Below are 26,586 nucleotides of genomic sequence, written 5' to 3'. Positions count from 1 at the left end.
GTACAGTATTCATTACTCCACTTGATCCTAAACATCACTCAACCACCACCCATGTGATACACGATGTGACGCTAATATTATTCACTGGTTCTCATTTGGTTATAATATTGCAGGGCTAAGGGAGGAGCAGCAAAACCCTCTGGGGGAACAAAAGGTGTTGGCTCCAGGACAAACAACGGCTCTCCAACAACTTCACGCAGCGTCATGGGAATGATCTCCTTTTTAACATCATAATCACAAAACCAACGTAAAAGGAAAAGCAGCAACACAATGAGGGAAACAACAGAAATTAGAGCTATGAGAATAATGTGCCAATTACTTCTCTCTTCCAATGACACAGTTGTCACAGTAACTTCTTCATCCTTTGTCACAGTTGGTTCCGGCACTTCGCCTGAGGCAGGTGCAGCTGTAGTTGTAGTGGTAGTTGTTGTCGTAGTTGTAGTTGTTGTGGTTGTCGTCGTGCTGATAGAATCGTGGACTTCACATAAGATAACGTAGTTTTCGGTTCTTGTAGCAGTGTTTTTACTCGTCCACTTTATGCGTCCTGACATATCTTTTCCATCATACCAGGTAGTCACATCATAATCTTTATGATACCATGAAAGGGTATACAACTGACCACGCTTGGGATATTCACTACCCCAAAAGGATGGGTAACCATTCATTGAGGCCGCACCACCGTATTTGACATATGAACCATGCCAGAACGCCACCCCCCAGCCATCAGGCAAAGCCTTTGCAAACAATCCCTTATTCCAACGGTACACACAATAGCGTGAAGATGCAATGTCTCCAGGCTTACAACGCTTATCAGCTTCAATTACTCCGCCACTACTGTACACAGCATCTCCACCAAGGTAGCTGAAAGCAACAAAAGAATTAGTTACACGCTTCATTGCATCCTGCAAACTTTGGTGTGCCGCCTCCGTTTGATCGGCAGGAAGCACAGCACCATTGTCGACACAATATGCGTTAGCATTGTAGTAACTTACATGGTACTCCCCATCACGAATAAATGCACGATTAGGCATGGAGAAATACTCCTTCACATTAACAATCACGCGTCCATCATCACCATCAGCAGCAGTCACATGCAGCGAACACACGGCAGTTAGCAATAATAAAATACCGCACAGGAGAGCAGCACGCGTAAAACCAAAATTCACCATACGGGTGTCCATGCTCATTGTCAGTGTTGTTTCCTTATGAGTCTATCAAATACACACATATGCGGGAAAGAGGGAAGAGCGTGTGAGTAAAGGGGAAATGCAACAGTGACAATAGAAAAAGGAGTTACACAAGATATCAAATAATCACACATACACTCGAGGATAATAAACAAGAAATATGAAAAGGATAACACAAATAATAATGGAAGAGAGCAGCCATATCACATATCCCAACAAATTGGTTAGTGAGACACAGGTACTCAAAACATTTATTATCATAATGGATGAACTATAACGCAGGGATTGAACACTATGGAACTCTCGTTTAATGTAACCTCATATAAGCTATTAAAATAATTAAGTGCTGCAAGTTACACGTATAGCAATACATCACACGTAACAGGGAGGACCTACAAGCCTCCCACATATACATGGAAGTAAAACATGAAATAACGCGAACTAAACATGACACCCACACACGAAATAAATAATCAACACTAACAACAACGAAACAATGGGACATCAAACAGTAAAGATGGTTCAATGGGTCACACACTAAAAGAACAATGATGTGGTCGGAGGGAAGTGATGCCACACATCGGAAGTCCCTCGCAGAGCCAACATGGTACAAGGAGACCGTTAATATTAGGAACATAAAAGTAATAATTATATGAAACAATGAAGTATTGAGCACTACTGAAAGTAATAGTAGGAAGTGAAACAATACACGAAGCTAGAAATTGTGACGGTCCGTAACGTAGGATGAAAGCGGTACAGTATTCATTACTCCACTTGATCCTAAACATCACTCAACCACCACCCATGTGATACACGATGTGACGCTAATATTATTCACTGGTTCTCATTTGGTTATAATATTGCAGGGCTAAGGGAGGAGCATCAAAACCCTCTGGGGGAACAAAAGGTGTTGGCTCCAGGACAAACAACGGCTCTCCAACAACTTCACGCAGCGTCATGGGAATGATCTCCTTTTTAACATCATAATCACAAAACCAACGTAAAAGGAAAAGTAGCAACACAATGAGGGAAACAACAGAAATTAGAGCTATGAGAATAATGTGCCAATTACTTCTCTCTTCCAATGACACAGTTGTCACAGTAACTTCTTCATCCTTTGTCACAGTTGGTTCCGGCACTTCGCCTGAGGCAGGTGCAGCTGTAGTTGTAGTGGTAGTTGTTGTGGTTGTCGTCGTGCTGATAGAATCATGGACTTCACATAAGATAACGTAGTTCTTGTTTGTGGTCTCGGGATTGTTGCTTGCTGCCACCAGCTGTCCAGCTACACTTTCAGCATCATACCAGGTAGTCACATCTTCGTGTTCATGGTACCATGAAAGGGTATACAACTGACCACGCTTGGGATATTCACTACCCCAAAAAGATGGGTAACCATTCATTGAGGCCGCACCGTCGTATTTGACATATGAACCATGCCAGAACGCCACCCCGTGACCATCAGGCAAAACCTTTGCAAACAATCCCTTATTCCAACGATACACACAATAGCGGGAAGATGCAATGTCTCCAGCATTACATCGTTTATTAAACTCAATTACTCCGCTACTACTGTACACAGCATCTCCACCAAGGTAGCTGAAAGCAACAAAAATGGAGTATACACGCTTCATTGCATCCTGCAAACTTTGGTGCGCCGCCTCCGTTTGATCGGCAGGAAGCACAGCACCGTTTTCAACACAATATGCTTCAGCGTTTTCATAACTAACGAAGTAAGTTTTATTGCGGAAAAAAGCACGGTACACCATCGAAAAATAGGATTTAACATTAACAATCACGCGTCCATCATCACCATCAGCAGCAGCAGTCACATGCAGCGAACACACGGCAGTTAGCAATAATAAAATACCGCACAGGAGAGCAGCACGCGTAAAACCAAAATTCACCATACGGGTGTCCATGCTCATTGTCAGTGTTGTTTCCTTATGAGTCTATCAAATACACACATATGCGGGAAAGAGGGAAGAGCGTGTGAGTAAAGGGGAAATGCAACAGTGACAATAGAAAAAGGAGTTACACAAGATATCAAATAATCACACATACACTCGAGGATAATAAACAAGAAATATGAAAAGGATAACACAAATAATAATGGAAGAGAGCAGCCATATCACATATCCCAACAAATTGGTTAGTGAGACACAGGTACTGAAAACATTTATTATCATAATGGACCAACTATAACGCAGGGATTGAACACTATGGAACTCTCGTTTAACACAGCGTCGTACAGGTTTTTAAAATAATTAAGTGCTGCAAGTTACACGTATAGCAATACATCACACGTAACAGGGAGGACCTACAAGCCTCCCACATATACATGGAAGTAAAACATGAAGTAACGCGAACTAAACGTGACACCCACACACGAAATAAATAATCAACACTAACAACAACGAAACAATGGGACATCAAACAGTAAAGATGGTTCAATGGGTCACACACTAAAAGAACAATGATGTGGTCGGAGGGAAGTGATGCCACACATCGGAAGTCCCTCGCAGAGCCAACATGGTACAAGGAGACCGTTAATATTAGGAACATAAAAGTAATAATTATATGAAACAATGAAGTATTGAGCACTACTGAAAGTAATAGTAGGAAGTGAAACAATACACGAAGCTAGAAATTGTGACGGTCCGTAACGTAGGATGAAAGCGGTACAGTATTCATTACTCCACTTGATCCTAAACATCACTCAACCACCACCCATGTGATACACGATGTGACGCTAATATTATTCACTGGTTCTCATTTGGTTATAATATTGCAGGGCTAAGGGAGGAGCAGCAAAACCCTCTGGGGGAGCAAAAGGTGTTGGCTCCAGGACAAACAACGGCTCTCCAACAACTTCACGCAGCGTCATGGGAATGATCTCCTTTTTAACATCATAATCACAGAACCAACGTAAAAGGAAAAGTAGCAACACAATAAGGGAAACAACAGAAATTAGAGCTATGAGAATAATGTGCCAATTACTTCTCTCTTCCAATGACACAGTTGTCACGGTAACTTCTTCATCCTTTGTCACAGTTGGTTCCGGTACTTCGCCTGAGGCAGGTGCAGCTGTAGTTGTAGTTGTAGTTGTTGTGGTTGTCGTCGTGATAATATCAGTTTGAACCTCACAGGTGACTACGTAATCCTGAGACTTCGTGTCAAAGTTTCGACTTGTCCAACGAATAGTGCCTGACACCCCATCAGCATCATACCAGGTAGTCGAATTATCTCCTGTATGATACCATGAAAGGGTATACAACTGACCACGCTTGGGATATTCACTACCCCAAAAGGATGGGTAACCATTCATTGAGGCCGCACCGTCGTATTTGACATATGAACCATGCCAGAACGCCACCCCCCAGCCATCAGGCAAAGCCTTTGCAAACAATCCCTTATTCCAACGATACACACAATAGCGGGAAGATGCAATGTCTCCAGGCTTACAACGCTTATCAGCTTCAATTGCTTCGCCACTACTGTACACAGCATCTCCACCAAGGTAGCTGAAAGCATCCGAACCCGTAATTACACGCTTCATAGCATCCTGCAAACTTTGGTGCGCCGCCTCCGTTTGATCGGCAGGAAGCACAGCACCAAAGAAGACGCAATAATAATTAGCATTTTCGTAATTAACAGCATATCTACCTTTCCTAATGAACGCATATGTGGGAACAGAGAAATACGTCTTCACATTAACAATCACGCGTCCATCACCATCAGCAGCAGTCACATGCAGCGGACACACGGCAGTTAGCAATAATAAAATACCACACAGGAGAGCAGCACGCGTAAAACCAAAATTCACCATACGGGTGTCCATGCTCATTGTCAGTGTTGCTTCCTTATGAGTCTATCAAATACAGACATATGCGGGAAAGAGGGAAGAGCGTGTGAGTAAAGGGGAAATGCAACAGTGACAATAGAAAAAGGAGTTACACAAGATATCAAATAATCACACATACACTCGAGGATAATAAACAAGAAATATGAAAAGGATAACACAAATAATAATGGAAGAGAGCAGCCATATCACATATCCCAACAAATTGGTTAGTGAGACACAGGTACTCAAAACATTTATTATCATAATGGATGAACTATAACGCAGATACCGAACACTATGGAACTCTCGTTTAATGTAACCTCATATAAGCTATTAAAATAATTAAGTGCTGCAAGTTACACGTATAGCAATACATCACACGTAACAGGGAGGACCTACAAGCCTCCCACATATACATGGAAGTAAAACATGAAATAACGCGAACTAAACATGACACCCACACACGAAATAAATAATCAACACTAACAACAACGAAACAATGGGACATCAAACAGTAAAGATGGTTCAATGGGTCACACACTAAAAGAACAATGATGTGGTCGGAGGGAAGTGATGCCACACATCGGAAGTCCCTCGCAGAGCCAACATGGTACAAGGAGACCGTTAATATTAGGAACATAAAAGTAATAATTATATGAAACAATGAAGTATTGAGCACTACTGAAAGTAATAATAGGAAGTGAAACAATACACGAAGCTAGAAATTGTGACGGTCCGTAACGTAGGATGAAAGCGGTACAGTATTCATTACTCCACTTGATCCTAAACATCACTCAACCACCACCCATGTGATACACGATGTGACGCTAATATTATTCACTGGTTCTCATTTGGTTATAATATTGCAGGGCTAAGGGAGGAGCAGCAAAACCCTCTGGGGGAACAAAAGGTGTTGGCTCCAGGACAAACAACGGCTCTCCAACAACTTCACGCAGCGTCATGGGAATGATCTCCTTTTTAACATCATAATCACAGAACCAACGTAAAAGGAAAAGCAGCAACACAATGAGGGAAACAACAGAAATTAGAGCTATGAGAATAATGTGCCAATTACTTCTCTCTTCCAATGACACAGTTGTCACAGTAACTTCTTCATCCTTTGTTACAGTTGGTTCCGGTACTTCGCCTGAGGCAGGTGCAGCTGTAGTTGTAGTGGTAGTTGTTGTGTAGTTATCAGCTGCCACAGTAACATATCTTTGAACTTCACAAACAATAACGTAATCCTGAGACTTCGTGTCAAAGTTTCGACTTGTCCAACGAATAGTGCCTGACACCCCATCAGCATCATACCAGGTAGTCGAATTATCTCCTGTATGATACCATGAAAGGGTATACAACTGACCACGCTTGGGATATTCACTACCCCAAAAGGATGGGTAACCATTCATTGAGGCCGCACCGTCGTATTTGACATATGAACCATGCCAGAACGCCACCCCGTGACCATCAGGCAAAGCCTTTGCAAACAATCCCTTATTCCAACGATACACACAATAGCGGGAAGATGCCGCGTCTCCAGGCTTACAACGCTTATCAGCTTCAATTGCTTCGCCACTACTGTACACAGCATCTCCACCAAGGTAGCTGAAAGCATCCGAACCCGTAATTACACGCTTCATAGCATCCTGCAAACTTTGGTGTGCCGCCTCCGTTTGATCGGCAGCAACTTCGGCACCAAAATACACGCAGTAACGATTGGTGCTTTCGTGATCAACCATATACTTTCTTCTTCGAATAAATGCATAATTAGGCATGGAGAAATACTCCTTCACATTAACAATCACACGTCCATTATCACCATCAGCAGCAGTCACATGCAGCGGACACACGGCAGTTAGCAATAATAAAAGACCGCACAGGAGAGCAGCACGCGTAAAACCAAAATTCACCATACGGGTGTCCATGCTCATTGTCAGTGTTGCTTCCTTATGAGTCTATCAAATACACACATATGCGGGAAAGAGGGAAGAGCGTGTGAGTAAAGGGGAAATGCAACAGTGACAATAGAAAAAGGAGTTACACAAGATATCAAATAATCACACATACACTCGAGGATAATAAACAAGAAATATGAAAAGGATAACACAAATAATAATGGAAGAGAGCAGCCATATCACATATCCCAACAAATTGGTTAGTGAGACACAGGTACTCAAAACATTTATTATCATAATGGACCAACTATAACGCAGGGATTGAACACTATGGAACTCTCGTTTAACACAGCGTCGTACAGGTTTTTAAAATAATTAAGTGCTGCAAGTTACACGTATAGCAATACATCACACGTAACAGGGAGGACCTACAAGCCTCCCACATATACATGGAAGTAAAACATGAAATAACGCGAACTAAACATGACACCCACACACGAAATAAATAATCAACACTAACAACAACGAAACAATGGGACATCAAACAGTAAAGATGGTTCAATGGGTCACACACTAAAAGAACAATGATGTGGTCGGAGGGAAGTGATGCCACACATCGGAAGTCCCTCGCAGAGCCAACATGGTACAAGGAGACCGTTAATATTAGGAACATAAAAGTAATAATTATATGAAACAATGAAGTATTGAGCACTACTGAAAGTAATAATAGGAAGTGAAACAATACACGAAGCTAGAAATTGTGACGGTCCGTAACGTAGGATGAAAGCGGTACAGTATTCATTACCCCACTTGATCCTAAACATCACTCAACCACCACCCATGTGATACACGATGTGACGCTAATATTATTCACTGGTTCTCATTTGGTTATAATATTGCAGGGCTAAGGGAGGAGCAGCAAAACCCTCTGGGGGAACAAAAGGTGTTGGCTCCAGGACAAACAACGGCTCTCCAACAACTTCACGCAGCGTCATGGGAATGATCTCCTTTTTAACATCATAATCACAAAACCAACGTAAAAGGAAAAGTAGCAACACAATGAGGGAAACAACAGAAATTAGAGCTATGAGAATAATGTGCCAATTACTTCTCTCTTCCAATGACACAGTTGTCACAGTAACTTCTTCATCCTTTGTCACAGTTGGTTCCGGTACTTCGCCTGAGGCAGGTGCAGCTGTAGTTGTAGTGGTAGTTGTTGTCGTAGTTGTAGTTGTTGTGGTTGTCGTCGTGCTGATAGAATCGTGGACTTCACATAAGATAACGTAGTTTTCAGTTTTTGTATCGGGATTATCACTCGCCCACTTTATGCGTCCTGACATATCTTTTCCATCATACCAGGTAGTCACATCATCTCCTGTATGATACCATGAAAGGGTATACAACTGACCACGCTTGGGATATTCACTACCCCAAAAGGATGGGTAACCATTCATTGAGGCCGCACCACCGTATTTGACATATGAACCACGCCAGAACGCCACCCCCTGACCATCAGGCAAAGCCTTTGCAAACAATCCCTTATTCCAACGATACACACAATAGCGGGAAGATGCCGCGTCTCCAGGCTTACAACGCTTATCAGCTTCAATTGCTTCGCCACTACTGTACACAGCATCTCCACCAAGGTAGCTGAAAGCATCCGAACCCGTAATTACACGCTTTATTGCGCTCTGCAAACTTTGGTGCGCCGCCTCCGTTTGATCGGCAGGAAGCACAGCACCATTGTCGCCACAATATGCCGCAGCATTTTTGTAGCTTACGAAGTAATTGCCTCGATGAGCAAAAGCAAAATTGTCCATTGAAAAATAGGATTTAACATTAACGATCACACGTCCATTATCAGCAGCAGTCACATGCAGCGGACACACGGCAGTTAGCAATAATAAAAGACCGCACAGGAGAGCAGCACGCGTAAAACCAAAATTCACCATACGGGTGTCCATGCTCATTGTCAGTGTTGCTTCCTTATGAGTTTATCAAATACACACATATGCGGGAAAGAGGGAAGAGCGTGTCAGTAAAGGGGAAATGCAACAGTGACAATAGAAAAAGGAGTTACACAAGATATCAAATAATCACACATACACTCGAGGATAATAAACAAGAAATATGAAAAGGATAACACAAATAATAATGGAAGAGAGCAGCCATATCACATATCCCAACAAATTGGTTAGTGAGACACAGGTACTCAAAACATTTATTATCATAATGGAGAAGGTAAGAAGGGATGTAGTTTATTGTGCTATTACTGGTTTCTTTGATGGAGGTCTTATGAATTATGATGTTTCTTTATATTAGCTGTTTGAGCCTTTGTTATTTTTTCTTTGATGTGGTGCGGTGGTTGTGTGTTTTTCATTAGTGGTGTTTTGAATTTTTTGTTTGATTGTCTGTTGTAGTAGTTGGTATTCGTAATATTTCCTCTGGTGATACTTATTTGTGTATACGGTGAAAAGTTGAGGTAATGCAAAGCGTTCTTTCGTGCTTAACTCCCTTTTATTTTGGGTGCAGGGATAAGATACGCTATTTCACGTTCATTGTATGTGTCAACCAATTTGTTATCAACGTTGTGTAGAGCAATATTTGTATCGTTGGGCCGATTCCGTCAGCTCCACGGTAGGCGTCAGGCCAACATTAGAGCAGTTGTAGCGGTACGTTGCCTACGAGAATGTGCGTTGCTGTGGGGGCACACCTCCAGCCGTACACGTTTACTCACTCCTTTTAAAAAAGAATACGAAACAAAGCGGTTTTTACTCCAGGGATTGCTCCTCTGTTTCCTGTTCAAATGGTTTTCAATGTATTCGCCAACGGTCGTGGCTAATGTTGCACCGCCAAGAGGTGCCTCCACCATTCTTCCCACCTCCACAGTCGCTCATAGTGGCCGTTGATGTTCACCCCATAATTTATTTATTCAACGCAAAAAACTGGTGCGGGGGAAGAGGGATAAAAGCGACAAGACTGGCATTTTGTGCTTTCCTCTGGGACGAGTGTACCATCGCTATTTGATTACATTCGCCCTTAACATGTTGCGGATCGAATGTGATATAGGTAACAGAAGGGGGAAAACAAGGGAGTGGGGGGAGAGATGAATCGTGACAGTTATTTAAAAAGAGTTTATATATGTATACGCATATATGTGCTTTTGTTTATTGCATAAAATCAGTGGTGGAAAGCACCGTTCGCTCATGTTTGGAAAAAATATATGCCTGTGTATTAATGGGAGTTAGGGGGAGGGGCACTGAGAAAAGCTACCCCAGGTGGTGCACGGCCCCTCCAATTCGTCACACTGCACCGGGACAGCTCCGTGTTTTACATAAATAGGGAATATAAGTGCAGAACAAACAAAGGTAATGCCCATGAAGGGGTACGGAACGCGTGGTCTGCGCGCCCATCACCACTCTGCGGTTCAAGGTCTTTGGTTTTATGATTCCACTTGGGTGTGAGTGGTTCTATGCCTTTTGTTGCAGCGGTTATCCCGCTTTTCGCTGCGAACAACTTGTCGATCTCTGCCTTTTTCAATGGGCGGTTGTACAGCATAGCGTTTCGTATGGTTAACCTGTCTCTGGGGCTTTGCTTTACCGTGCCATAGCCACCAATATAAAAATGGGTGATGTTGAGCAGATTACCGTTTCCTGCTAACATCCTTGCCATCGTTGGCATACGTTTCCCGTCGAGATACACAGCGATAGTACCACCACGGAGCACAAATGCTAACTGGTGTTCTTGGTTTAACGCCCATTGCCCAGATGTCGAGCCGTATTCCGCACCATACTTTATATGCCATCTCTTGTCATCTGTGTATGAGAATTCCAAGTCTATGTAGCTCCCATTCTCGTAAAGACGTGTAACAAGCACTGGAGCTCTAGGTGCAGTTTGCTCATGAATTGTCAGTGTCAGCACCAGCGTGAAATGAGTGTTGGCGAAGTGAAATCGTTGATTCTGCCCCTGCACACCAACAGGCCACCGACCCCCGCGTGCTGTTCCTTCAAATGTCAGACCCGCAGGGCCGGCCAAACCTCCAACGAAGTTAGCGTTCACAGAAAAATAAGCATCCACCCACGCAGTCCCGTTTACCATGCTGGAAAGGAGCCCAACAAGGCCATCTACGGGAACACCGCTCGCACAGGGTGCGCTTTCCTTCGCTGAAGAGCATATACCTGAGATATATGCATCCTGTCTCGCCCACGTCTCTCGCGCAAATCTTGCATTTTCCAATTCACCAACCAGGCTCCTGACGGTGATAGCATACGCCTTCTCTGCACCCATCTCGTAGGCACACAAGAGCCTATTGTTGGAGTACAAAAGATAACTACGGCTGCTTGATAAGTGGTCGTTCCAGTAAATGTGTCCGACCTTAACCATGCGGCTGCCATCGCTAAACCAGATGCGCTGGTCGATTCGATTAATGTCTCCCTCATTGCTGTCAGAGCTATTGGATACGGTTGTTTGAGTGAAAAACATAACCGTCTCGTTTCCGAGAGGGATGGTGATGGCACTACCCTGATTTCCAGGCCCTCTCCGATCGGGTGAATTTCCTAATACTCGAGATATTGTCCCGAGGGACTCCGTCCATACGTCGCCCATGTAGTCCGATTCAAACACTTTAGTATAACCATCGTCGGACCGCGCAACAAGAAGCATTTTACGCTTCCAGATAAGAACTGAGGACTCCCTACACCCTGAATCCGTGAAACCTTTTGCAACGGTCCAGCTGGTGCCGTTGTTTGAGGAGTATATAATCGTGGCGAACCGTTGATCGTCCGTTCTTACCATTTGCACAGGCATGACAAGCGTCCCCTTCGTCATCACAATAGTATTCCCACCGCCACCAAAAAACATACTAACTCTCTTCCCCTCGATAACTTTGGGAAGCAGTGATCTGATGGGCATCAGCTGCGTCCAGTTTACCCACACGTTGCCCGTCGCGCCGCCTGGTAACACCACACCCTTGGCTACATGCGGCATGATCACTGCGTCTCCCGTTTGGTTGCCACTGGCACCTATATTTTTGCAAAATATAAGGACAAATATCATTCCGTCTATCGCAACAGCGGTGGGGTGCATCGTACTTTCACGGTCCTCCTTATGCTTATACACAGCATGAAAATCCAACGTATCGTTACGCACCGCCACCTGTGTTACTGCCGGGGCCCCGTAATGGGCGCTATACTCGGTAATCACGTCAACGTACTGCTCCGTGTCCGACGGATCCCATGTTTCGGACACGGTGACAAGTGAATCGCCTATGGAAAGCAGAGATGGCGAACGGTACGAATGCGTGCCCGTAAGGTTGCCTCCCACTGTGTGATTCACGCCTCCTTCCTCTCCTTCGTCCGCGCACGCATGTCGGCTGCAGAGGTGCTCAAGGCTGAGTAAAAGAAGAAGCACCGGGAAGAAACGCTGGTATACAACGCGCATCGAAATGAGCTGACGAGAGGGGAGATGGGATGAATAATACTTCCGTTCTCCTTTTCCTCCTTTAAATGAACCAGGTACTAGGCTACGCGGTCGGTGTACGTAACGGCACTTCAAAACTCACCCACCCTTCAACGGCTGCCAACGATAAACCAAATACTATCTATGCTGCGTTTGCCACTTTTATTATCCCCCTCCTTTATGTATCTCTAAAAAGCGTTTACTATAGTATTTACCGTACTATGTCAGAAGCAGAGAAACATGGAACAGTAAGATAGTCTGGTTTGGTCACTTAAAGTACCGTGACAATGAAAGACATCCGTCTACAGTGAAGGAAGAAAATTATATATATATATATGCATACAGGAAGAAGCAGTAAAATAGTTGCAACGGCATTGGAAAGTGTTCATTCCCACTGATTCCGCATGCGCTCCCCCGCTAGTCTGCTGCCACAACCACTTCTTTCCCTCCACATTGCGACAAATGGCCGGTTAGCGGCGACTGCCGTCTCACACCCGCTGGTGGTATGGTGAGCTTCACAGCGGCAAGAGGCGTGTAGGCGCACAACACAACCTAGCATAGAGGTAAGAAACTACTACTACTATGAAGTGAAACAAGAAGCATCAAGCAGGGAAGAGGCGGAGGGAGGAAGGTGGGGTGACATGCTATCGTTCAAGAACACACGTGCTGTGGTAGTGTACATGTCAAAACCCATTAGTAATAGAAAAAGGGGTTTGATACAATCGTCCATTCCATCTTCACATTGCAAACTGCAGTGCGTGCGAGGCGGGGTATCGACTATAGGGGTTTCAAATGCAAATATAAACATTCAAAGTGATGGAAACGGGGGGGGGGAGTACGAAACCACATCAGACAAACACCAACAACACGGAGGTACACAATAAACTAGCAGTCTGATCTACTCTTCATCTTTTTCTATCACAACTAAATATATATATTTCTACACAGCTCTTCTCCTTTCCTAAGAAGTTTTGCATTTGGTACATCGCGTAAGTCTACATCTAAAACGGCAACTGCGTGAAGAGGGCTGCCCCCCGGAGTACCCAGTGGCTCTCTTCTGTCGTCTTCAAACGTGGCAAATCAATCACAAGAATGAAATTGGTTGAGTGCCCAGTTGTTGAGAGCACACCGCGTCGGTCAGTTGTCTTGTAGCAAGGGCACTTATACACCGGTGAATCCGGAAGGTCTTGGGGACGGCAAGGCACCAACTTCAACAGCGGGAACTTGACGAAGAGTTCCTTCGGCTTGCTCTCACACAACGCGTTTTCAACCGGATCCCAGCCGGCTCCCTCCAAGAACAACCCATAAATGTAACAACCATCCTCGGGAGCTTCTTCACATGTTTCCTCCTTCATCACAGTAAACTGCCATATTAACTTATCAATAGGTATCTTCCACTTACGAGCGTAGTTCTGCATAACACCAGTTAAGAATGACTGAGTGAAGTAAAATCCACTCAACCAGAAGGTACAAGGCGGTCCCTCATCACACCATGTCTGCAGAAACCCCAACCGCTCTACCAAATCGTTTACATATGAACCAAATGGTTTAAGCGATGGATAGGATCGCTTTTTCCATACTTCGGGCACCTTACCATCGTACATTGCATTAAACACCTCTTCAAGGTCGGCACTCATTACTACAGTACCATTTATGGCGTCTTGCACATCAACAAGCGTTCGCCGCACAATAAACAGGAGCCGGTTGTAACGGATCGACTCCTGCAACAATACAGTATTCATTGATTGGGAGTAATCAATGGGATGTCTTTGCTGTATTTGCTCAATGTCGAATAGTACCGGGAGACGAGAGAAGACGTGGTGTGCCATTTCCTTAACCGTTGCCTTTGGATCTAACTTTGATGTAGTGTCAGAGGAGTCCCTTGGTTGAGTCAAGAGCGTAGCCTCAAGCAGATTCCTTGCGTCTCTCTCATCTTTTGTGATATTCGCGTTCTCATGTAGGCCAAATACAGCGGGTGGTTGCTGAAGCGGCAACTCTTGAATATGCTCCACGTAGGAGTTGTACTCTCCAAATGGAGGGACGAAGTATTCAGGTGCCTCAGCGGAGAATGCATAATCATCGTCGAGGACCATGGGGGTTATGTACAGCGAGAGAATTGCCATGAGGCAGCGGCGGTCCCAGTCGTCTGTTACACGCCCCCCGTAATTGCATTGCCCGGTAAGGTACAGAAGGGCTTCGTACGGTATTTCGTCACTCTCTTCAAGAAACATGTGCAACTGCCGCACGCTGATGCGCCTGTCGGTATCATTAAACTCATACATACGGTTCCATCCTAGCGGTCCAAACTGGCGACGTTCCTGCACTACGGCATGGAAGAAGCACAACCCGAAAAGCATTCTGCGCCACGCCTCAGGCTTATTTGAGGAGTTGAAGAAGGTCTGATCGGAAACAGGATCAGAAAGATACGACTGAAGGAGGTTGCTCTTTAGTCCTTTTGGTGGTTCCTGCACAAGCTTCACACCGTTCTGCAGGATGGAGATGGGGAACGTTTCGCTCGGAAGTGATGTGAGCCAGAGGCGATATTGTGCATGCAGGTTCATTTTGGCCGTGCTATCGCTGTAGTTCTCAATAATACGCGAAAGTTCCGGCATAAAGTCTTGGTATAGATGACAGTTCTGCAACAGCACCCAGTTTCCAGCTTGCACGCCCTCCTCTATGAGTTCACGCGCGAACACACCTTGACCCTGGCCTAAAGAAAGCTTAGAAAGACGAGCACTCATCCCTCGCTGCTCCGCAAGACGGTCCAGCTCCACATTTGGGTCGGCACCAGGCGACAGTACCAAAACTAGTGGTACTGAAGGATCAGCTTCAAGCTCAGTAACCACCTCGTCCAGAGTGTACAGTGACGGCTCAACAAAAAAACTGCCCAGTTTATGATGTACGTACGCCGTCACCGCGGGGACGATCTTGTCTGTGCGAAAACAGCGAACGATAATGAGTTGCAATATGTCAGACAGTTGAGCAATAGCTTCTGGTTTCTCAACAGCGAAAGGATCAGGCTCCTCGTAGTAACTACGGAAGAACGACTCATATTCACGTACCATATCCTGCAGTGACTTCAGTTCTGGGAGCTGTGTGCTGGCGCGCCAAACAAGTTTCCAGCATTGACTAGGGAGCCATGATGCGAAGGGGTTAGGTGTCATTCCCTCATCCGCCTCAAAACCACCTGTAAGCAGCCAACGTAATTGCCTCGGATCCACCTCGTGCACCTTTAGGCACATAATGAAAGAGAAGAGGAGCTGATCCCGAGCAAACAGAGAACGGCAGATCCGTTGATACAGTGATTTTTGAAATGTCAACTTTATGTTGAGGTTGCGTGCCTCCACGTCTTCAGACGCCTCGCTGGTCTGCAGAGCCTCCTGAAAGATTGTCACATAGGAGCTCAGCGAATTCTGATACATGGGGTCAATGTTAGCCAACTCTGTTACACAGAAGAAAAGAGTCGCGCCTAGGTTAGCAACAGGAACAAAAAGGCTTCGCGTGCGGTCACTAATGCGCTCCATCGCCTCAATTTCTCCCTGGCGCTTCGCGATCTGGTCACTTTGCACCTTGGAGCTGTCGAGCTCCTCGATAGCCGTCTCACTTTCTAGTATATTCCCCTCGGACGATAGAATCGCGAGAATTTTATCCTCCGTCGTCTTCAAGTTCGCCTGGTTCTCTGCCGCTTCCAGCGTCAGGGCCTGCTTCTTCTCCTCAACTTCGCGCCGTTCACTCATCATGACACGCTGTAACAACTGGTCTTGCAGGCCATGTTGAGTTATCATGAAATTAATCAACGTCACTTTTGTGCTCACCTCCGGGAGGTAGTGTGGCCGTGGAAGCTTGGTTGTCATGTAGAAGCGGAAACCTTCATTATAAACGACAGGCTCTCCGAGATGGACTACCATGAGATTTCCCTCCCGTGTCAGGCGCTTAAGAAGCAGATTTTCAAGAGTCGGGTCCAACGTCTCCTCTACGCACTCAAACAACACGGGTTGCCCTTGCGAGACGGCATTCCGGATTACTTTCATGCAGTCGGCCTCTGAAGGTCGCGTGATAATCAAATCGTTGGCGCGCTCCATGTTTCGAATCCAGTTATTCGCTTGTTGTTGCGGATCTACGAACAATGGCCACCTACCAGATGTCTTCACGATGATTGCATTGTCAATTGAGAAGCTATCGGAGGGGAGCTGTTGGAGCTTCCATGCTTGGATATCGATGGGCGACCCAACGAACTTCGCCAGCGCAAAGTCTTCTGACACCAACATGTTATGTTTCTTGCACATGTCAAGCCATGTTCGAGTGGCCCTCTCACGGTATTTGTGCAAGAATGGTCCCATGTAGGCGACGACACCGGCGCTAACAACGACATTGCCCACCACGTACTTGAGCTCTTCTTCAAATCGCTTGCTTTCCCCGGCAAACCGCACCTTTTCACCGCCGAGGCCCTCGATAAGTTTTTTCGCACGAGTAAGTTTGACATCTGTGTCGTTTACCTTCTCTTCCAGATCCTGTTTATCTTTCTTCACGGCCTCAAGGTGATTCGTGAGCGCCTCTAACTTTTCATTTACAATACGCAGTTCTTCCTTCTTCCTGTTTAAACTTTCCATGGCAGCATCGTATTCTTGCTGCGCCGCCGCGGCTTGCGCCAGTAGCGGTTTAATAATCTTGTTCTGCTTGTAGTACTCCACCACCGCTCGGATGTACGTCGCCACACCAAGAAGCGCCACAGAAGTCTTTTTAATGTTCTCGTTTTTGAACATGTCGTTTGTCATCTTCTTCTTCACTTCCTCTATTTGCTCATTAGGTGCGGTATCGACAATCACAGGATACGCATTCAGCAGCGTGCTCTTGAACTCTGCCGTAAGCAGTGTAACTTTGGCATGTTCCCAGTATGGAACTGTTACGCTTCCCGTGAGGGCGTCACGCACTGCCTTCGGTTTATACTGCCCACCCAGCAACGTACACAGAACTTCAATTACATACTTCACACCCTGAGGTGGCGTTTTAAGTGCCTTGATCTCCTGCAGAGCCTTTGGATCTAGGTCGAGAACCGCACGCTGCGCCTGCTCCACGAGCGGCTGCGCCTCATCCACCTTCTGCTGCGAAGCATCTTTGATCTCCTTTGCAGCTGCTGCCTGTTCATTCGCTGCCGCTTCATCCACGGCAACGATGGCGCGCTGCTCCTCCGCGAGTTTACTCTCCAGTTCCACTTCTTTGATTAGATTATCCGTCTCCAGCTGCTTCTTCGCAAGCTCCGGTCGCATTAGAGCCAGCTCCTGCTGCATGACCTCAACCTGGTCCTCCGTCTTCTTCAACTGCGTCAAACCATTGGCGTAACGGTGCATCATGGCCGTGAGCTCTGTCCGCTTTTCGCACAGCATGCGGGCAAAAGTTGAGAGCAGATCCAAGTAGGAAGTTGGCGTCACATAGGTATACTGCCTCATTTCATCAAAGTACACTCTTCCAAGGTCACGCACTTGCTGCTGAAACTGCACGAACATCTCCTCCGCCGCCGCGCGCTCCCGTTCCGTGAGTTCCACCTTTGAAAGGAACCTTGCCGCGACGGAGCGCAGACCGTCTTCTGGCCAATCACTGAACCAATCAATGGTTGTGCAGTTCACTAAGGAGGGAAACTTACGAAGTCTATCACGTAGCGCACTGCCAATGGGCGAGAAACAGAGGGCAATGTGCATGTACTTTCTACAGCGCTCCGTGAATAGGGCTTGTAAAGCCTCGGCACTATCAGGACGACCGAGCTCCTTTCCAACCTCACGGAGCGCAGCCACGGCATCCTCATATGCTTCCTTATCCTGCTTCGCGTCCCATATACCAGGAACCTCGCTGGTGTTCAGAAGACTACAAATATCTTCCAAGAAATTTTCTGATGAGATCTGTGTGTCCGCCATAACAAAGACAGTGGTGTAACCATCTCTACCCGTGCGCAACAACAGGGTACGGATGTCATCTAAGAAGTTGGAATGATCGTAGTCCTTCGTGGGTGTAATGGTCATGTAGTCACATTCTTGCAGAAAAGCGGCGAACCTAGCGCAGCTCCGCCGCCCGCTTCCACCGACACCGATCAGAAGAAGATGGCCACCAGGCTGGTGAAGAACCCGGCAGATGCGCGCTACGTGTATCAGCACATAATTGAATATAACGAGATCCAGCTCTCCAGAGCCCGACAAAGCATTGTACGACTCTACTTTACCCTCCAGCACCCTTCGGGCCTCCGCCGCATCAGTGATCTCCTCATAAACACCCTCTTCGTTCATAAACGTGGAGAACAGAGTTGGAATCTCCGCAGTTTTGACACTATCTAACGATAACTTCAGGTGACTCATCGATAACTTGCATACCTCGCCGAAGAACCATGCCGTGTCCTTATCTTCCGTGAAGCGATCGGCAAAGGCGCGGGAGACTTCGTGCAACCACAACTGCCCAAGTTTCAACTCATCTGTGATTTTAGCCGGATTAGCCATGTCGATACCTTGAAACACCTTGCTCACGTCACGTAAGTTGAAAGTGTAGTGTGATTTCTCCGGTGAGGGCTTCAACTTGTCCACTAACGTTTCGTAAAGCTCCACTGTCGCACTGACAAGTGCCGAACCCATCCCTCGAAGCGCCGGAGGGAAACCCTTCCCCAAAATCCAGTCTATCAGGGTTGTGAATATCTTCTGTAGGGTTGGCTCGTCAAAGGCTGGAACGGCGATACTGTTGAAATGCCTGGCAAACCGCTGGGTAACTTCACTCCGTCCTCCACCTGAAGGACCCATCGCACAGACTAACAAAACATCCACCAACCGACGGTACTCAATGCCATCCTTCGAGTGGTTGTACCAGGCACCATGGTCAAGAAACTGACGGAGCAGTTCAATTGGTGGTTGGGCGCCATATTCCTCCACTTGGGGCAGGTTGGTATCGTCAACAAAGATAATCATTCTTTTGTTGATGGGCGGGCCATATACCCCCTTGCGGCGCTTTTCTAAACTACCATCGATGCGCCGCTGGAGGTTACCAGCGGATGTTTGCGCGGAAAACTGGATCATATTGAGCGCGTATGTGTCCTCAGGAAGCGACTTTAGCAAAGCCTTCATCATAATTGTCTTACCAGTTCCTGTGTCACCAACTAGGAGAACTGGATGCATGGAATTGATCATAAGTTGCGTCAGGTACGAGAACCTCAACTGTGCGCTTGTTGGTACAATGACGTCTTGGTATTCGGTCTCCTCTTCAATAACCAAACTCGGCACGTAGTCGATCCATTGGGCGAAACGAACGCCGTCCTCCGTTTCTAGACGGAAGTCGAAGAAGGAGCGCTTGTTTTCCATAAGGGGAAGGACAAATTTGTACAAGCCCTCTGAAGCTGCGGAGGAAATTAGAGTGTGCAGTGCATTGCTGAATATAGCGCGATCCTTTGTAAAGAGGCATCCCCCGACGGACCAAACAAGCGAGAAAAGAAACCAGCCCTCAATCTTCATTAGAAGGTTGCGCTCTAGCGTGGAGGGGTCTACGGCCGCCGCCGCCGCGGTCTCTTCAGCAGAGGGGAGGCTGGACAAGAGCGTCGAGAAGAGCTTGATAAAGCCCGACACAGCCACAAGGGCACCCTGGGGAATCACCGGTTTTACCTCCCTCCGCGCCACATCCAGCATAGGTTGCAGAAAAACGTCCACAAGTTTGCGCAGAGCTGCTACGGCAGCTTCTTCCTTTCGCAGCTGCTCCGGAATGGTGTTGAAGTAGGAGTCGATTAGGCAACGCCAACCAAGGGAGTCCGGCTCCACATATACCATACCACAACGGGAGACGGTGGCGGGTGAAGCGTGCGCGAGATCTTGTACCTCAAATATAAGATTCATCTCTTTGGACATTGCGATGATATCACCATTCTGAAGGCAGAGTTTTTTATTATCGTCGAGGACAGTATTCATGTTCTCAATCCACACTGCATCTACAGGCCCGTCAAGGACAAGCCACTTACGGTCGGTGGAAGTGTCCTGCGCAGCGAGCCTGAATCTGTAGGGTAGAATACCGTCCGTCCATTCACCCGACTGCTCCACCTTGCCGTACAACTGTGGCATCGTTACTGATTTTGGATTCATTGTGAAGAGACGTGTGCGTCGTTCCTTCCCAACAGCTTCCATGAGGCCAAGAGACTCTGACAGACAGTGCAATACCTTCGTTTTTCCACCAAAAGAATACCCAACCAACATCATTCCGTGACGCACAACAATCATTTCATACGTCTGCCTCACCTTCAGCTCAAAGTAGGGCGTGAGCTGCAAATTACGTGTTGTACACACCTTCACAAGGGCATTGTGCATGTCCACATAGTCGGGTTCTGGTAAGTTCACACCGGGGAACAAATCGGAAATGATTCCCTTAAAAAGTTCCACATCCTGCGTCAGGAACTTGGGAAGGTTAACATCTTGGATGGAACGCAGCATCAGTACCATTTCGTCTTCGTCAGGGTACGCCCTCTTCAAGCGACCAGCCGCAGTCAACACAGCCTTCACGGCACGCATACCGTAGTCATAGTGGTCCTGAGATGATAGCTGTTCCGAGCACAGACGGTAAGTGGCGACGATCTTTTCCGCCAACTCCTTACCATAGAGGAAACCGTATGAATACAGCTGAATCTCACCAATCATAGCATAGTTGGGCACCATCATTGCCACCGGTCGAAAAAGCGCCTTGAGGTTATCTGGAAGCTCAGCACGTCCAGCGTACCCAGGATTCATGGTGATAAAGATAGCACAGCCAGGATCCAAGCGAATCTGCGCGCCGTCGAATATAAATTCCGAGCGCTTCTGGATAATAGCTTCCTGAATTACCGCTACCTGCTGCGCGATCACAGAAAGGACCTGAATTTCAATACGGTTGAATTCATCAAAGCACCCCCACGATCCTGACTGCGATAGGCCTTTGAAGAGCTTTGCCATATCCTTCGCTGTGATCTGATCTGAGCAGTTATACACCACACAGTACTTACCCAGAGCTTTCGCAAGATCCTTTGTTGTTTCTGTCTTTCCGGTACCAGCAGGGCCTTCCGGTGCGCCACCGTAGTTTAAGTGCAGTGCACCAATGAGAGTCCGATAGCAACGGTCCGTCAACGGTGTGATGACAAGCCTGCCGGTGTTACCCAAGTACTCGTAGCCGTAGCGTAGCGAGGCATTAATTTGATGCACTTGAAGGTGGCCCTCCTCCCAGTAGTACCGTAGCTGAGCCAGCCAGTCAAAGCTTTTCGGTGAATCCACACCTTTCTCTGAAAGCTGCCCTATGATATCCTTCGCGTGCACTTCCACTACGACCAGCGCTTCCAACGTGCACCGTTCCACCACTGCGAGGTTGCGATCTCGCACGAGTACAATAAGTTCGTCGAGCTGTCCAACACACTTCTCGTGGTAACTTGTCAGACCCACAGTTCCCTCCTTACTCATCGCCTCTGTTGCCTCCATAGTCCAATAAAGCGAACAGATGGCAATAACCACCTGGCCTGGCCATGCACGAATAAATTCTGCCCGCTTTTTGCGTTGTACATAATCAGCCGTCGCCTGCTTCAGTTGGTCTAAAATGGTTTCCTTCATAGTAGTCTCCAGACCCTGCAACCATAACTCTACTCTATTTTGGAAATCATTCGGGTTAATTGTCTTTACTAGACGCACGACTTCCCCTTCAGATGATTCCATTGCAAGGATATCATGCGCATCCGCGAAATGAATACGCTTAATGCCTTCAAAACACTTGCTGAGATACGGTTGCACGAGGTATGGATCCTTGCTGTCCGACAATATTTGAAGCAACTCCTCATTAGAAATGAAGTAGAACCTCGGAAAGGCCATTCGCTTCGTTTCGAGAAATTGTTGCAGCTTCTTAAGAATGATGTCAAGGTTGTTGTTATTTTCAACTAGCGTCCGCAGCAGCAATTCATCTTGGCATCTAGTTAGTATCTGCGGTGTGGTGCGCGCCTGTTCCATAATTTTGTGCCACGACTCATCGATGACAACAAAAAGCTGTTTCTCCTTTGGCAAGCTGCGGGAAATATCCGCAGACGAAAAAATAGGCTCAAGGTAAGCCCACGTGCCCTGGCACTTGAACCATTCATCCATTGTACATTGAACCTTGTCTAGCAGTTTCTCCCACTGTAGTACGCGCGCCTGAAGCGCGGGAGCTTGGCGCACAATCGGCTTCCCCAGCATAGATTGCGTCTTTAGTATGTGCTCATCCAAAGTCAACTGCATGATATCATTTGCCTTGAGCTTGTATGTATCTTGGTACGGCTCAATCTCAAAGAGGAGCTTCTTCCATTCCGTCTCCATCGCCATGAGCTCACTTTCCAACTCGAACGACTTCTGCGCTACGGCTGCGATGCTTTCTATCTGAGGCATGAAGTCCAGCATGCCTAGTTTGATGAAGTCACTGAATGGCCGAGAATCGTTTGACTCCGAGCCTCCGGCACCTAAATTTTGCTTTTCCCTCGGCACACCGCACACTTGGAAAATGGCTTTCCAGTGCGTCGCCTGTAAGTTACTCCGAAGCGCATACAGCAGAGAAATGTTCGGCTTGAAGATGGCTATATTTTCACGGATTCGCTTTGCCACAGCTAGTGGTTCCGCCTCCTTAATCTTTTTAGACACAACTGCTACCTTTTTCGCCCAGTCCGTTAGTTGTCGATCAGCTTCGAACGGTTGTAGCGCGTGGAGGCGCGTATTCAGCCAGCGCTCACTCTCGTTTTGAAAGTGACTTACAACCTCCCACAGCACGTAATACGGTTCCAGTTGCGCTTTAATAGCCTTCAGTTGCGGCCACTTCGATTGCGGAAGGGCAAATAGCGTCTCATGGCTGTTGTACAGTTGCATTTGGGCCTGGTGTTCCCTGATGCGCTGCTCCAATGCTTTAGCATGCTCGTAGTACTGATCGGCGCGTGCATCGTCGCCAAAATGGGTGAAGTCCTCCACAGTGTTGGCCAAACGGACAATGTTTTCTGTGAGCACCTCGCAGTTGTCGCGGAGAACCTGCATAAGGAGTGTGCGGTACTCTCTGCTGCGGAAATTCCCATCCTCCAACCCCTGTTGTAAGAGCCGCGGCCATTCATATGCTGTGTGGTAGTCGTAGCAAGCCTCAGGGGAGAAGTCATATCTGTATTTGAACAGAAGGTCAAAGCCAGAGGTGACGGTGTCGAACACCACGTTTATTTGTTCCTGACGGCCCGGAATAGCATCAAGGAAGTCACGTAGCTCCTGCAACTCTTCCGGTGTTCGAGGCTCCACCGCCATGCGATTACTCATCATATTATATTCATTTATAATAGAAGTACAATTTCCCCTTAGACGCTGCGCTAGTGCTTCCATCAACGCGTCCTGAACATTGGTTGCTTTTGTGATTAGTGTTGTTTTAATCCCTGTACAGTCAATAAAAAACATTTCGTACTTGACATGATTATGCGTACGGTGCACAATGCGCTCCTTGTCACGAGTGAGTCGCTCGAACGTCCAGTCGAAGTCGTGCAAGGACAACTGACGCTCGTTTGCCTCCTCAACAAGGTCGTTAGGATCAAGTCGTAGTATGTACTCAAAAGTTTGGTACATTTGCAGAAGCTGCATAGGGGCCTCGACGTTGTCCTCAAGAGCCTTGTCAATCAAGCGACGTGCCTCACACACAACTGGTTCCTGCGGGCCGAGAGGTTGGAGTATCACCTGCGGGAGCTGCAACAAGGGGAAAAGCTGATCACCCATACCTTGTATTCTATCCGCATGTTCGAAACAGCTCTCAAAGACACCGCGCACACGAAGTTTGACTTCCTCAAGTGTGGGGAAGAATACAACGCGGCCGTCCTCCTCCACGAGGTTCAGTATAAACAGTGGCTGTAAGCCGCGTGTGTTCATCGTCATTTCGACTACTCTCCTTGTGTACGGTATACTGTTCCGGAATTGGCCCAGCCGCCAAACAAAGGGTACCTCCCCATCCGCATCTTCCTCTTCGGCCTTAGGCGGGACACGGCGGGAACTGCCTGTGGGGCCAGCCGATGCGCCACCACTGCGCAACCGCTCTTGTTCTCCTTCAGCGTCAGCGCGCAGTTTCGCTTTCCACTCGTTTTGACGTCTCACCCAGTGTTGAGCCTCTTCAATGTCTTCCTGAAGCTCTTCCATCTCCTCATCGCCGTCAAGCGGTACTGTACGGTACTGATAGATAAAGTCGGCATATTCCTGTAGCGAGGCGACCAGTAACTCACGTAGCTGAGATGTCATCATGATGTTGACAAGGTTCACAAAGCGGTTCATGCGACTGCCGTTGTATCGATTTATATCATCTTCATAAAACTTGAAATGGAGGTCCAGCTTGTTCAGGATTGTGTACCGTACGTTCATACTCCACTCATTCCGCAACTTCTCGGCAGTGGCAATACCGCGGTGCGACTGCATGTCACTGAACAATCGGAGCTGCAGCGGTGTGTCACCCTTGCCGTACTGTGTTAAGCAGAACAACTGAGACTTGTACTCGCCCCACTGTGAGTGAATGGAATGAATGGTCGTATTCAGTAGCAAATGTGTCTGGAAGAGATTTTCCGCCACGAACTGTCGTGCGGCCTCAAAATTGGGTGATGGTGTGTCAATTGTGCCGCGTAACTCCTTCGTCGACTCAGTATATGTCTCGGTCACCATCCCTGGCGGTGGAGGTGGAAGTCCCAGTAAGTGTGCTCTCTTCCGTTCCTCTGGGTCACTCACCATCTCCCGCCAGTGTTGCGCTCGCTTGAGACTGTAATAGTAGAGTTCTTCCACCTCGCGCGTACAACAATCAACAAGCGATAGCGTTGTGATTGGAAACCGACGGGCAACGAGGGAGAGAATCCGCTCCATTTGCACCTGATCCATTGGAGCCAGAATGCTCTTGTCGAGCTGTTCTATGTACAGGCGACTCCGAAGCGCTGCTTCTGTTTCATCTCGATATGCCTCAGCTTGCCGTACACGCTCAAGCCACTTCAACTCGCTTTCATCATCAAATATAATGTTCAGCCTGGTGGTCCACTTGCTACAACCATCGCACTCCCACACGATGCGGTAGCAACAGCTGGACTCATTGTACGCCACGACACGACATGGACGCCACTCCGTCCCATTCGTTGTTTTGATGAAGTAGCGCGACCGCGCCGGCGTACCCCCACATGCTTCGCCGAGCGCAACCCACTCTTCCGGCGTATGAAGCTCAAAATCGGTGCTATCAAAATCTTCCAACAAAAAGTATTTTCGTCCACTCGCAGAGGGATTAACTCTGTCACCTTGCCCTTGTGCCGAGGCCAACCTCTTTCCATCCTTCTCAACCTCAGCGTCGGGGTTCACCGCACTTGCACCGCCATCCTGTGCGAGCAGCGTAGATTTCGCACCCGTACTGTTTTGCCGCCGCAGCATTTTTCCTAGAAGTGGCGGTAACCGCATTGGCAATGGGGCTGCCGTAGGATTTCTGAATTTCGTGGCCTGGTGCATCTCCCGCATGACGTTCAGTTGGTTAGTCGTCTGCGCTCGTCGTTGCGCAGGATATGTTTTCAGCCCCAGCTGTCGTACGTCTTCCTTCACCTTTTGCCGCACCACATCCCGAACAACAGGCGTTTCGTTCTGCTCGAAGCGGCGCTGCGTTAGGTGACCGCGCATGATTATGTTTTGTTCCTGTGGTGTTTTGTCCTTCAACAGTTCCTCTGGGATCTCTGCTTCCAGCAATAACTTCCCCATCTGAGGTGGTTCTTCATTCATTTCTCACTGCAGACACCAATACCCACACGTGTTCTCTCTATATGTAGATCCTACCCAAGCCAGTAACAAAGTGGAGAGGAGATTTGCAATACGAGAAACAACAGGTGAAAAGGAAACCTTGGAGGGAAGGGTATGGGCCGCGGTGCAGCAGTCTGCACTAGAAACAACAAATCAATTAAAGCGATTTTAACCGAATACATATTGGGGTTCTTCACGCGAGGGTGCGTGCAGCAGCGCCTCAGGATGATATTATTTTTTTTCGCAGAACTGACGACCCCATGCAGAAGAAAAATAGCCCGCAGCTCCGCCCACTAGTATGGAAAGAACCCCACCACTAGCAATTTCATGCCCACTCCTCTTTGTTTTTTTTACTTTTGCGCCTTTCGCTGCCCCCAAGGCGCCTTCCTTACGGCCAGCAGTTCGGTGCCTCCACCTTTTGTCTCGAGCTTCTGTCGCTGCTGCTA

The 26,586-nt window shown here is 47.2% G+C and overlaps 7 protein-coding genes across 7 annotated transcripts, besides 4 other annotated features; all 7 read right to left on the bottom strand.

Moving 5' to 3' along the window:
* Positions 1–3,442: part of a sequence feature (sequence corresponds to BAC RPCI93-1F7) that runs on past the window's edge.
* On the bottom strand, positions 78–1,187 carry Tb927.2.5330 (hypothetical protein, conserved; the record flags this gene model as incomplete). Its single annotated transcript, XM_946612.1, has 1 exon — positions 78–1,187. The coding sequence occupies one exon, from the start codon at positions 1,185–1,187 to the stop codon at positions 78–80; it is 1,110 nt and encodes a 369-aa protein (XP_951705.1).
* Positions 406–461: a microsatellite.
* Positions 2,018–3,112, bottom strand: Tb927.2.5320 (hypothetical protein, conserved; the record flags this gene model as incomplete). Its single annotated transcript, XM_946611.1, has 1 exon — positions 2,018–3,112. One exon carries the CDS (start codon positions 3,110–3,112, stop codon positions 2,018–2,020), a length of 1,095 nt encoding a protein of 364 aa, XP_951704.1.
* Positions 3,443–26,586: part of a sequence feature (sequence corresponds to BAC RPCI93-30J2) that runs on past the window's edge.
* Positions 3,943–5,031, bottom strand: Tb927.2.5310 (hypothetical protein, conserved; the record flags this gene model as incomplete). Its single annotated transcript, XM_946610.1, has 1 exon — positions 3,943–5,031. The coding sequence occupies one exon, from the start codon at positions 5,029–5,031 to the stop codon at positions 3,943–3,945; it is 1,089 nt and encodes a 362-aa protein (XP_951703.1).
* On the bottom strand, positions 5,862–6,959 carry Tb927.2.5300 (hypothetical protein, conserved; the record flags this gene model as incomplete). The annotated part of the gene is made up of 1 exon (XM_946609.1): positions 5,862–6,959. The coding sequence occupies one exon, from the start codon at positions 6,957–6,959 to the stop codon at positions 5,862–5,864; it is 1,098 nt and encodes a 365-aa protein (XP_951702.1).
* Positions 7,790–8,893, bottom strand: Tb927.2.5290 (hypothetical protein, conserved; the record flags this gene model as incomplete). Its single annotated transcript, XM_946608.1, has 1 exon — positions 7,790–8,893. The coding sequence occupies one exon, from the start codon at positions 8,891–8,893 to the stop codon at positions 7,790–7,792; it is 1,104 nt and encodes a 367-aa protein (XP_951701.1).
* Positions 8,118–8,173: a microsatellite.
* Positions 10,254–12,362, bottom strand: Tb927.2.5280 (trans-sialidase, putative; the record flags this gene model as incomplete). Its single annotated transcript, XM_946607.1, has 1 exon — positions 10,254–12,362. One exon carries the CDS (start codon positions 12,360–12,362, stop codon positions 10,254–10,256), a length of 2,109 nt encoding a protein of 702 aa, XP_951700.1.
* On the bottom strand, positions 13,382–26,122 carry Tb927.2.5270 (dynein heavy chain, putative; the record flags this gene model as incomplete). The annotated part of the gene is made up of 1 exon (XM_946606.1): positions 13,382–26,122. One exon carries the CDS (start codon positions 26,120–26,122, stop codon positions 13,382–13,384), a length of 12,741 nt encoding a protein of 4,246 aa, XP_951699.1.

The sequence above is a fragment of the Trypanosoma brucei genome, chromosome 2 (genome assembly GCF_000002445.2).
Source record: "Trypanosoma brucei brucei TREU927 chromosome 2, complete sequence".
Lineage (NCBI taxonomy): Eukaryota > Euglenozoa > Kinetoplastea > Trypanosomatida > Trypanosomatidae > Trypanosoma > Trypanosoma brucei.
This window is presented reverse-complemented; position numbering and strand designations above follow the sequence as displayed.